The 13572-nt window shown below is 41.1% G+C and overlaps 1 protein-coding gene across 2 annotated transcripts in view; it reads right to left on the reverse strand.

Moving 5' to 3' along the window:
• Positions 1-4051: 4051 nt before the first annotated feature.
• The window catches only part of LOC123997562 (FYVE and coiled-coil domain-containing protein 1-like), a 38572-nt gene continuing 29051 nt past the window's right edge, over positions 4052-13572 (reverse strand). For both annotated transcript variants that reach the window (XM_046301938.1, XM_046301947.1), the window contains exons 15-18: positions 11903-11995; positions 11426-11636; positions 6939-7048; positions 4052-6589 (exon numbers count right to left, since the gene is read on the reverse strand). In XM_046301938.1, coding sequence (XP_046157894.1) covers positions 6517-6589; positions 6939-7048; positions 11426-11636; positions 11903-11995 — 487 coding nt within the window. In that variant the 3' untranslated portion in view covers positions 4052-6516. The remainder of the gene's footprint in view (positions 6590-6938; positions 7049-11425; positions 11637-11902; positions 11996-13572) is intronic.

Consider the following 13572-nt stretch of genomic DNA (forward strand, 5'->3'; position numbering starts at 1 on the left):
AGTTAGGTAATCACTCTGTTGTCACCACCAAGCTTAGTTAGGTAATCACTCTGTTGTCACCACCAAGCTTAGTTTGGTAATCACAGTGTTTTTGTCACCACCAAGCTTAGCTTGGTAATCACACTGTTGTTGTCAACACCAAGCTTAGTTTGGTAATCACTCTGTTGTTGTCACACCAAGCTTAGTTTGGTAATCACTCTGTTGTCACCACCAAGCTTAGTTAGGTAATCACTCTGTTGTCACCACCAAGCTTAGTTAGGTAAGCACTCTTTTGTTGTCACCACCAAGCTTAGTTAGGTAATCACTCTGTTGTCACCACCAAGCTTAGTTAGGTAATCACACTGTTGTCACCACCAACCTTAGTTAGGTAATCACTCTGTTGTTGTCACCACCAAGCTTCGTTAGGTAATCACTCTGTTGTCACCACCAAGCTTAGTTAGGTAATCACTCTGTTGTTGTCACCACCAAGCTTAGTTAGGTAATCACTCTGTTGTTGTCACCACCAAGCTTCGTTAGGTAATCACTCTGTTGTTGTCACTACCAAGCTTTGTTAGGTAATCACTCTGTCCATTATTATCCTGGACACACACACTGTCATACTGTTAGCTTGGGACAGGAATACAAAACAGCTGGTAAAACACACACCCAGTGGCTTTAATTTGGCAGATCATTGGTAACCAGACTCTATTTTTTTTACATTTCACCTTTATTTAACCAGGCAAGTCAGTTAAGAACACATTCTTATTTTCAATGACGGCCTGGGAACAGTGGGTTAACTGCCTGTTCAGGGCAGCTCGGGGGTTTGAACTCGCAACCTTCTGGTTACTAGTCCAACGCTCTAACCACTAGGCTACGCTGCTGCCCCTAGTGGAATCAGTCATAACCCTCCAAACTGAACATAGAGTATTTGCTTGGCTATTTTTAGCTCTGGTCCATGTCGTTAGTGTGAGCTCCTAATCAAGGTTGTTAATGAGCATGGAGAAACTCACACTAACTTTTGCAGGTGTCTCTGCAAAAGTGAATGGGCCAAGAACACCATTTCATTTTCACTGATCACATTTAATTTTCACTGATGACATTTAATTTTGACAGAGACAACATCACCATTGGCTCTAGTTAAATCAGAGCACCGTATGCCGAGGCCTGGTCCCATCTGTTTGTGCTCTTGCAAACGACATAGCTGTCATTGAGAAGCTGAACACGACATTGTCATTGGCATGACAAGGAGTTGGCATGATAGCACAAACAGACTGGCCCCGGGGCTACCATAGGCCCATCCATGTGGAGGAAGAGGAAAGCCAACACGGTCATATAGGACCAGTATATTCCAACAACAATTCAGTACAAACCTAGCCTGGTGGTCCAAGATCTAATTGTGTTGTCTTGTCAACTACTAGGCTATATGGTCATTGTCATTGCCACACATCAGCCATAGGAGTCTGCAAACAGATCTGGGACCACCAGGCTAACACAAATCCTACTTTTATATGGGAAAACACAGTCTACTTTTAATTTCATGATTGAGATACAGTTAATTTAATAGCCTGGCTCCACTTCAAAATGTGGATATAGGGTGACTGCCTTGTGGCACAAACAACATTCATTAATAAATCACATCATTACTCTGCAGATACCACATAGTCCCATGTGATTAACATTAACCTTGAAGAATAACTTTAATTATAATTTCCCTATGGAGGGGAGGAGCAGGGCTTATTAGAAGACAATCAGGGTCAGCACAAACTCATTCATTATGGGGCTTTCGTGCCATGGATTTAATTACACCAATGAAAGACCCCTCCACACTCACACAAACACGCAAACGCACGCAAAACACATGTACAGACACACACTTAAAATTTGATATAGCTATCTCCTTGCAGTCTTTCAAATGTATTATAATGGGCTCCTCACGCTCTTGCGACTCCTTGTGGTGGGCCGGTTGCCTCAGGCTGACTTCGGTCATCAGTTGAACAGTGTTTCCTTCGACACATTGGTGCAGCTGGTTTCCGGGTTAAGCGAGTGGGTTTTAAGAGGTGCGGGTTTGGCGGATCACGTTTCAGAGGCTGCATGACTCGACCTTCACCTCTCCCAAGCCGTTGGGGAGTTGCAGCGGTGAGACAAGATCGTAACCACAAAATCGGGTAGGAAAAAGGGGTAAAAAATATCTATATATAAAAATAATATATATCTTTTTTATACACAGCTACATCAAAGTTTGATATTTCAAAAAATAAAATAAAGGGATGCATGAATGTGTACACTGAGTGTGGTGGACCTTCCTTGATACACACTGGAAATAGTTGAGCATGAAAAACCCAGCAGTGTTGCAGTTCTTGACACAAAGCTGTGAGCATGGCACCTACTACCATAACCTGTTCAAAGGCACATAAATATTGTCTTGCCCATTCACCCTCTGGATGGCACACATACACAATCCATGTCTCAATTGTCTCAAGGCTTTAAAAAATCCTTCTTTAACCTGTCTCCTCCCCTTCATCTACACTCATTGAAGTGGGTTTAACAATGGACATCAATCAGGGATCATAGCATTCACCTAGATTTCGCTGGTCAGTTTATATCATTGAAGGAGCAGGTGTTCTTAATGTTTTGTACACAGCGTATTTCTTCATCATACACGTGACATTTTAAGTTATCCAAAACATGTAGGCGATAACCTATTCTGTATACATGCGTGTAACCTAATTGTCAATGCTTCGACAATTATTTACACTTTTAGAGTCTAATGCATGCACAATACGGTCCTCAACATCTGTGTACAGTAAGTCATATAGTGGAAGAAAGCACTTCAAATACTTACAGATGGAGCCAAAGACGTCATGAAAATAATCCAATAGAGAAGGACACGCATCTTGAGTGTTCGATGCTGTTTGAATGCGTCAGATCAACTCAGCAAACCGTCCACTCTCACTGAACTGCCGTCTATTTAATTAAGTCTCCAATGAAGAAGGTAGCGGAAAAACGATCTCCCCACCACAGGGAGAGATGCATCTAAAACCATCTCTCCGCTGCGTCGGAGCCTGCGCGTGCCACCGGCTGTCTACACTACAAAGTCACATTACTGAAGCTAGAATCGGTTTGAAATTTGATTATCACAACTAACACTACCCATGTAAACTTTTATTGTGGGTTTACTGCGCTTTATGTGCGTTAAACCCAGTGTCCGATTGTATTCCAGTCATTTCTTGTGCATCATTGGACATTTCTGTAAGCATGTGTGGGGTGTAATTACAGTTGATTTATTTTCCTCTATATTTTAATCTTAGAAGTCAATACATACATTAACATTAAAGCACAATGCGCACTTAATTCACTAATGGCCTGGTAGCTCCGACGCACACATCAATGCACATTTTCGCCTCATATTGTTGTCACGGCTGCCCCCAAGCTGCGTGGATACGATTATCTATGATTCCATGAAGGTAGGGGGTACCGGAGCGCCAAGTCTAGTTCCAAACTGCTCCTTAATAGCTTTTACTCCCAAGCCACAAAACTGAACAATTAATCAAATGCCCCCCCCCGGCCTGGAACCCCAAAAAGCGCTTTGCCTGGTTGAGTGTTCCCTTGTTAATGTCCAAAAGCGGAAGTCAAGGGTGATATGATCCATCACTATCTGTTCTACGATTTGTCGTGTCTAGACATGGTATTGAAATGAGTATCTTATAAGTCCACTGTGTCTGCATTGTGACCAGAGTTCCTGGTGCCACCCTGTAAGAAAATTATTTAACAGATATTCTTTTAACATTCTTTTTTTAAATATTTTTTTTTACGACAATTATTGATGCCCTAAGTCAATGATACCTGTCAATGGACAAGATACAATGGATCCTCTGTAGGTGGTAAGGAAGATCTGATCACAATGCATATCTTAATTGAATACTTCTGTCTAAAACTGTGAGCCCAATCAGAATGTGGACAAGATGCATGTTATACCCAGTGCATGTTAGCACCAGATACCAGCACCAGATATAAACAGGGCTAAAGACTTCCAACCTGGAACAGGTGTGGGGAGTTAGGAGGAGGAAGAGAGTGACATCATTAACAAACTTTATTTTTAAGTTGAACTGTACATGTTTTTACATCATAGTGAATGCATAGATCAAGAACAGGGTCATGTGGATTTCACTGAAGTCACATGATGCTGGTGGCAGACTTGAAAGCCCTCAGTTTGTTAATTTAAAAAAGATAGGATATCTTTCCCTGCACAATCTCTTTTACAAACACCAGAAAATACTATCAAAATACTATTCCTTGTGACATTGTAAATCATTATTATTGCTAAATTCCATCCAAAAGTGCAAAACTGTAGAGAAAATATGAGGCTTTGTATACAAATTGCACACATGTAGACCACTTATAAAATACAAAAGAAAAGCTCCCAATAAAAATGGAAAACAGTTCTCTGTAAAAGCAGCATTCGATGTAGCTACTGAGCCCCATTGGTGTAGGTAGGGTGAAGTTGCCCCTAGAATCTGATCTTGGGTCAGTGTTGAAATTTTCCTCACTAAGGGTTAAGGTTATGACTGGTGGAGCGGAAGCTCATCCTAGATCTGTACTAAAGGAAAATTCACCCCAGAGCTGGCTTCATTAGTGAAGAACATTGGTCGCCTCCTTGACTGATGGTATAACTGAGATGTCATTCCTTATTGCTTTCAGATACTATAATACATACAAAGGAAAATATCAACACTTAGGATCCTTACAAGAACAAAAAAAACAGAGGTCCTATTTATACACGGTATCTAAATGTATGGCTATAACAAAATTCTAAAATCCCTTATAACGAAACATAACGAAATCATATTCCTATGATGGTATATAATCTATAGGCCTGCTGTTATGCTCAATCCAGATTTTATCCAAAGAGACCTTACAGAAACATAAGCTTGCCATGGTACACTACACTATGCTTTGGGGTGCTCAGGGAGGATAGCCTAAACACAAAAGTCTATAAGCCCTGGGCACAGCAGTGTATTCTCAAAGATGCGGACTATAGCAAGAACTGGCTATGCCAAACACGTGTAAATCCACACTTGGAAAATCATATTTTTTTATCTTTAAAGTGCAGTTTTATATGTGTCTTTTGTAATTAAAACATAATTCAAAACTATGTTGAAGGGGAATTTATCTCTTATAGGCAAAAGTTGGCACTTGCTTTGTCGGTAAGTGACATTGAGCTTATAGGTCACAGTAATAGATCATGTTAGTTGATAGTGTGCTGTATAATATAACCTTGAAGCAATACAACCAAACTATTATGTTGCAGTTATCTTAATGAAATTATCATTAAACATTATTTTGCATCAAAACCATTTGAAAATTGATTTCTTAAAAACTATCCTTTTGGGATATAAATGCTCCCCACGTGCTTTTTACATTAGAATAAATATTGCAGTCTTTCATTTTAAATCTTGGAGCTATGGAAAAACCTGAGGAAAGCCTATTAATGGTCGAAGAGAGTTCCTCTATAGTGTATAACCCATGACTCTGAGTTCAATTCATTTAAACAGAAGGCTTCAAAAGCTCCCACAGACACAAGAAATTGGTAGCAAAGCTTTCAATCTCTTGTATTACTTAGTGCCCATTTTCCCCCCCACACAATTATCTTCCCTTCAGCCTGGCAGCATTTGAGGATGACACAAAGTAACTGCCTCCTCCTAAACATAATGTAGTCTAGCTGGACTTGTTTTAGCATGAAAAAGATGCTATTTTGTCCAGTATTGTCCTCTGTATTGTGTGATTACAATGTGAGCAGTTGCTCAATAAGTGTCATCTTACTTGTGGACACTGTGTTAGTCCATGATAGAAAACAATCATAGCTAATAACATTGTATAAATGTGTGCGCAATAACCTCTCTATCTCTGTTTAACAAGACCATGTAGTGAACTCATAAGGCTACCCTTTTAACTCTTCACCTGTGGTTAAGTTTTGAATTCCTGGTTTTCCTACAGATGTAGGTTCTAAATTTGGACCCAGTTTGCTACAGCAGGAAAATAATCCTGCAGCAACAGAACATGTGAATTATATTGTGGATTATAATTAATGGGCATTTTTTAAATGGTTTGATATATTTTTGTAAGGGAAAATCAAGTCTGAAATGTAAAAGTGGAAATAACAAACTTTAGAAGCCTCTTTAAGCCTCAAATACACAACAGGTTTTAAATTTCATGAAAGTTCTCCTGCAAGAGGGTAATCAAATCAAGACCCTACATCTGTACATTTGTTTCACCACATACTCTATGTGAAGAGTCCATTAGGTCAAAACAACCACCATGTCTGTAGGGTGTTTTTGCTCTAACTAAAACATGACCAACACACTCAAAACATAAAAACATTAGTGTTAAAAATATAGGGATCCAACAAAACTTTTTTTTAATATATAAAAGAGCAAAACCAAACATAAAATAGTGAACTTGGTGGGGCATCCAGAAACAAATACGCATTTGAAAAAAAAACTATAACCTTCACCCTGCGTAAGTATCCATTATCCAGGCTTAGAAGTCACTCCCATCGTATATAATCGTCTTCTCGATTGTCAAGTGGTAGAGGACTTTCTTTGAGATGAACCTGTCAGGGTTGTAGTGAAGAAATAGAACAATATAACATTTTGCAACAAAAATGAAACCCTCACAAGCAACTTCGTAGTACTGCAGTGCTTCAGAGAGCTGTGTCATCCTTCACCACAAGGGCACATGGGAACTGGAGACTGACTTGATGCTAGCGATAGATGTTCTACAGAAGCACACTGCCATGAGAAGGTGGGTTTCAGTGTGGTTACGGTTAAGAACGTGACTGTTTTGCCTACCGTTCGCTGAGAAGGGGTAACGTTCTGCTCTACACAAGCACACAGAGAGGTAAAGAGTGTCGACTGACTACAAGGGTCATTCTAATAATAAAGGTGTGTGGTGTATCATACCTTGAGAAGGAGTTGTCAAAGATGAGAGTGTAGAGACCAGGGTTCCTGACTTTCAGCTGGCCTTGGATGGTCTCTTTGTGAGAGTTACAGCGAGTCAGAGGAATCAGCACCTGAGACGAGAACACGAGAATAAGTCAATTGATTCCTAGCTTATAACACTCAGTGATAATATTGTCAATTTGGAGCCGTTTATATTTGAGATATTAAAGCTCATGTTCAAAAAGAGGCCCCAATCTTCAGTCTTGTTGTAATCTGATAGGTTAATTGAATTGGGAAGTGGGGGAGCCCTTCTTTTAGGTGACCATTCAAAACCAAAAAGTTAATTTATTGAGAGTTTTAGCCCCCGCCCTCTCCTGTCCCTATGGAAACCTCTTTCTCAAAGCTAAGAATCCGGACCACGTTCTGCTCGTGTTATTTTACACACACAATGTAGCTACTGGTCACACTCCCCGTCCGTTTACGTTTCAGTCTTTACTCAACCTCTTCTGAACCATGATGATGTAGCCTATCTCTCTACCTTTAAACAGCTGAAATAAAAACCTTGTGGCGATTTAAACGAACATTCCCAACAAATATTTATTGTCAGTTGTAACATATATTGCAGTTCCACAAGCAGAACGCAGTCCCTAACACATTGCATTGAAGCAAAAACAATCAGTGTTTTCTGTGATGATGTAGGATCATCTTTGTAGTTGCTGCCATATTGTAGCCACTAGCCACCAGCCACTAGCCACCAGCCACTAGCCACCAGCCACTAGCCACTAGCCACCAGCCACTAGCCACCAGCCACTAGCCACCAGCCACCAGCCTGAGTCCCTGAAAAACAGAATGTAACTCCCTGCTTGAGTTTGAACCCTTCTATCAAATCAAACATAATGCAACGTAATGAGCGTTACAGCAAAAAAACATAAATAAAAAACAATGACAATAAGAAAATATTTATTTATTACACAACAAACATAAGAGGATAAAATAAACATAAGAATAACAATAAAAACTGAAAGACTAACGAACACCCTTTTTTTAACCGTAAGTTAGTTAAAAACTTCTTAGGGCTGAAATCCGTTAACGGGATGATATGACAACAGCCAGTGAAATTGCAGGGCGCCAAATTCAAAACAACAGAAATCTCATAATTAAAATTCCCCAAACATACATGTATCTTATACCATTTTAAAGGTAATCTTGTTGTTAATCCCACCACAGTGTCCGATTTAAAATGTGCTTTACAGCAAAAGCACCACAAACGATGATGTTAGGTCACCACCAAGCCACAATAAACACAGCCATTTTTCCAGCCAAAGATAGGAGTCACAAAAAGCACAAACAGAGATAAAATGAATCACTAACCTTTGATGATCTTCATCAGATGACACTCATAGGACTTCATGTTACACAATACATGTGTTTTGTTTGATAAAGTTCATATTTATATCAAAATCTGAGTTTACATTGGCGCATTACGTTCAATTCTAGGCTGTCTCCACCGGCTCACAATTGACCCAGCGTCGTATGGGTTAGGGGAGGGTCTGGCAGGCCGGGATGTCCTTGTCCCATCGTGCTCTAGCGACTCCTGTGGTGGGACGAGTGCATGCACACTGACACGGTTGCCAGGTGTACGTGTTTCCTACGACAAGAATTGCGAAGGTGTCCAATTGTGTCAAGAAGCAGAGTGGCTTGGCGGGGTCGTGTTTCGAAGGACACATGGCTCTCGACCTTCACCTCTCCCTAGTCCGTACGGGAGTTGCAGCGATGGGACAAGACTGTAACTACCAATTGGATACCACAAAATTGGGGGTATAAAAAATAAATAATAATAATAATAAAGTTCACTGATGTCATGTTTTGACCTCTTATTTTTCAGAGTTCCCAGCTGTCTTGAAAGCACCATAAAACTCATGGTAGGCTACCCTTCGCCAGCTCTTATCATTGCTCTCGTCTGCATTAAAACCAAATACCCATCCAGGTTGGATGTGACAGCAGAGATGAGGTGCTCACTGTCGACCACGCCCCCTGACTTTGAGAAACTCTGACGCGACATGCATCAAGCACACCCATCTCATTAGTGGTGGTGAGATAAGATAGATTACATCAGACTAATTTGCGATTGACTGTCATATCCCCACAATAAAAGTATGGATCATGAGTTGAGAAGACAATCAGAAATACTGTTAGGATGTTTTTCAATTTTCTGTCATAGCCCCAAATATATATATTTTTTTACATTGACTGTTAATTACATACTTTTTTTCAAATGGGTGGGGTCTCAAAAAATGTTCAGATGTCAAAATGGGGTGGTAGTCCCAAAAGGTTTAGGAACCCATGCTTTAAAGGGTTCCCTTTCACCTGTTACCATGGTTATGCATTTTGCTTTTCATAATTGTTTCCATCAGAAGCATTTACATTTAGGCCTGTCCATAGTAGAGGTTGACCGATTATGATTTTTCAACACCAATACCGATTATTGGAGGACCAAAAAAAAGCCGATACCGATTAATCTGATGGTTTTTATATATATATTTGTAATAATGACAATTACAACAATACTGAAGGAACAATGAACACTTATTTTAACTTAATACAGTATAATACAGAAATAAAATCTATTTAGTCTCAAATAAATAATGAAACATGCTCAATTTGGTTTACATAATGGAAAAACACAGGAGAAGAAAGTAAAAGTGCAATATGTGCCATGTAAAAAAGCTAACGTTTTAAGTTCCTTGCTCAGAACATGAGAACATATGAAAGCTGGAGGTTCAATATTCCCAGTTAAGAAGTTTTAGGTTGTAGTTATTGGAATTACGATGCGTCGACTATTTCTCTCTATACCATTTGTATTTCATATACCTATGACTATTGGATGTTCTAATAGGCACTTTAGTATTGCCAGCATTAGCTCCGGAGTTGATAGGATTGAAGTTATAAACCGCATGTGAATCAAGCATTGCTAAGAGCTGTTGGCAAACGCAGTAAAGTTTGAATGAATGCTTATGAGCCTGCTGCCGCCTACCCCCGCTCAGTCAGACTGCTCTATCAAATATCAAATCATAGACTTAATTATAATATAATAAACACAGAAATACAAGCCTTTGGTCATTAATATGGTCAAATCTGGAAACTATCATTTCGAAAAACGTTTATTCTTTCAGTGAAATACAGAACCGTTCCGTATTTTATTGAACGTGTGGCAACGCTAAGTCTAAATATTTCTGTTACATTACACAACCTTCAATAATATGCCATAATTACGTAAAATTCTGGCAAATTAGTTCACAACGAGCCAGGTGGCCCAAATTGTTGTATATACCCTGACTCTGCGTGCAATGAACGCAAGAGAAGTAACCAAATTTCCCTAGTTAATATTGCCTGCTAGCATGAATTTATTTTAACTAAATATGCAGATTTTTTAAAAATTACTTCTTTGTAATGATTTTTAAAAAGGCATTGATGCTTATGGTTAGGTACATTCGTGCAACGATTGTGCTTTTTTCGCGAATGCGCTTTTATTAAATCATCCCCCGTTTGGCGAAGTAGGCTGTGTTTCGATGCTAAATTAACAGGCACTGCATTGATTATATGCAACACAGGACCAGCTAGATAAACTAGTAATATCATTAACAATGTGTAGTTAACTGGAGATTATGTGAAGATTGATTGTTTTTTATAAGATAAGTTTAATGCTAGCTAGCAACTTAACTTGGCTCCTTGCTGCACTCGCGTAACAGGTGGTCAGCCTGCCACGCAGTTACCTCATGGAATGCAATGTAATCGGTCATAATCGGCGCCCAAAAATGTCGATTACCAATTGTTATGAAAACTTGAAATCAGCCCTGCCTATTAATCGGTCGACCTCTAGTCCATAGTTAATTCCCTGGAGTGCAATGGACTACCTGAGCTGCACCAGGCTGCTTGCTCTACTTTAGGTGAAAGGTCAATAAAGAGTTCTGTTCTCAGCAGGGGGAGCTCCTCTCTCATTTACACTGCTCTCGGGTGAAGCTTCCCCTAGGTACAGATTTAGAATAATCTTTCCGTTCCCAATCCAGAATTTAAACTTTAGTTTGGGAAATGCAAAACTGACCAAAGATCAGCGTCTAGTTGCAACATCATCCTACACTATTTAGACTCAACGAGGGTTATTATTTGCTACTGAGATAATCTGCAGCAACAGTCCTCCTAATCACGGCCCCTGGAGAGCAACAGGCCCAGCACTAACACAGTATGTATCAAGCGTCTCCCAGTAGGAATGCTGATTTAGGATCAGTTTTGCCTTTTAGATCATAATGAACAAGCTTACATGGACAGGTGCGGGTGATCCTAGATCAGCACTCCTACTATGAGACACTTGATATATACAGCCCCTGATTCAACTCATCTTAGTCTTGATGACTGCACAAAATCCTGCTTGTACCTCCAATAGCTCTTTAGGTCCAGGGTTAGTGACTGAACATTGGTCTATGAGCGGAGCTGGTCCATAGTGGTCCTACCTTGGACTGTTCCACCGGGACGTCGGTGGTCTCACGGTATACCACGCTGAAAGAGATACTCTTGGGCTCCGAGGAGAACACCCAGCTCACGGTAGGCCCACAATCGACCACAGCGATGTTGATCACGCTGTAGCAACTGGACTTGACAAAGAGCTCTCGGGAGCCATCGCCAAACTGAGAGATGTCTTCGATGCTGAGAGGGACAACCAGCCTGCAAACACAACCAGATAGCAGAGGAAGAGTAGGCATTGATTTGACTGAGATTACAACTTGAGTTTTCACACACAATACACTGGCAGTCTTGGCCAGGATTTGGTTTCGTGATCAGGGTAGGTATTGTGGAAAAAGGAAGTACTGGCAGAGGAAGCTGTAACGGTAGTGCTTTTATTTCCAACATACATGTGTGTGTGATTGTGTGTGAGCAATTGTGTCTGTGCGCGCGCAATTGTGTCTGTGCATGCAAGGTTCTAGACTCACGTGACTTCTCCAGACTTGAGAAGGGTGATCTCTGTGTCCTGCACAGTGGGTACATTCTCTTCCGGGTCATCTGGGGACACTGCTCCTGTGCCTCTGCAGGTCGTGGGTCATATTACAAAAGACGGTGTTGATTTACCACAAAGCTCCTCATAACCACATACAGTGGGGCAAAAAAATATTTAGTCAGCCACCAATTGTGCAAGTTCTCCCACTAAAAAGATGAGAGAGGCCTGTAATTTTCATCATAGGTATGCTTCAACTATGACAGACAAAATGAGAAGAAAAAAATCCAGAAAATCACATTGTAGGATTTTTTATGAATTTATTTGCAAATTATGGTGGAAAATAAGTATTTGGTCAATTACAAAAGTTTATCTCAATACTTTGTTATATACCCTTTGTTGGCAATGACAGAGGTCAAACGTTTTCTGTAAGTCTTCAAAAGGTTTTCACACACTGTTGCTGGTATTTTGGCCCATTCCTCCATGCAGATCTCCTCTAGAGCAGTGATGTTTTGGGGCTGTTGCTGGGCAACACGGACTTTCAACTCCCTCCTAAGATTTTCTATGGGGTTGAGATCTGGAGACTGGCTAGGCCACTCCAGGACCTTGAAATGCTTCTTACGAAGCCACTCCTTCATTGCCCGGGCGGTGTGTTTGGGATCATTGTCATGCTGAAAGACCTAGCCACGTTTCATCTTCAATGCCCTTGCTGATGGAAGGAGTTTTTCACTCAAAATCTCACGATACATGGCCCCATTCATTCTTTCCTTTACACGGATCAGTCGTCCTGGTCCCTTTGCAGAAAAACAGCCCCAAAGCATGATGTTTCCACCCCCATGCTTCACAGTAGGTATGGTGTTCTTTGGATGCAACTCAGCATTCTTTGTCCTCCAAACACGACGAGTTGAGTTTTTACCACCGTTCTTGTGATCATTTTTAGCCCACAGGGTGAGATCTTGCATGGAGCCCACGATCGAGGGAGATTATCAAAGGTCTTGTATATCTTCCATTTCCTAATAATTGCTCCTACAGTTGATTTCTTCAAACCAAGCTGCTTACCTATTGCAGATTCAGTCTTCCCAGCCTGGTGCAGGTCTACAGTTTTGTTTCTGGTGTCCTGGCCCAGTACAGCTAGGGCTTGGCTCCAGTGTAACCTGGCCCAGTACAGCTAGGGCTTGGGTCCAGTGTAACCTGGCCCAGTACAGCTAGGGCTTGGGTCCAGTGTAACCTGGCCCAGTACAGCTAGGGCTTGGCTCCAGTGTAACCTGGCCCAGTACAGCTAGGGCTTGGCTCCAGTGTAACCTGGCCCAGTACAGCTAGGGCTTGGCTCCAGTGTAACCTGGCCCAGTACAGCTAGGGCTTGGCTCCAGTGTAACCTGGCCCAGTACAGCTAGGGCTTGGCTCCAGTGTAACCTGGCCCAGTACAGCTAAGGCTTGGGTCCAGTGTAAACTGGCCCAGTACAGCTAGGGCTTGGGTCCAGTGTAACCTGGCCCAGTACATCTAGGGCTTGGCTCCAGGTAGCCTGGCCCAGTACAGCTAGGGCTTTGGTCCGTAGGGGGATCAACTAGATCACCAGAAGGATACAAAGTGAAAGTGTGGCAAGTAAAGCTCTTTATTTCTCAGATGACTGAGAAACCTGTAAAGGGAGTGACTTATTGATGGCTACG

Source organism: Oncorhynchus gorbuscha, linkage group LG02 (assembly GCF_021184085.1).
Source record: "Oncorhynchus gorbuscha isolate QuinsamMale2020 ecotype Even-year linkage group LG02, OgorEven_v1.0, whole genome shotgun sequence".
Taxonomy (NCBI): domain Eukaryota; kingdom Metazoa; phylum Chordata; class Actinopteri; order Salmoniformes; family Salmonidae; genus Oncorhynchus; species Oncorhynchus gorbuscha.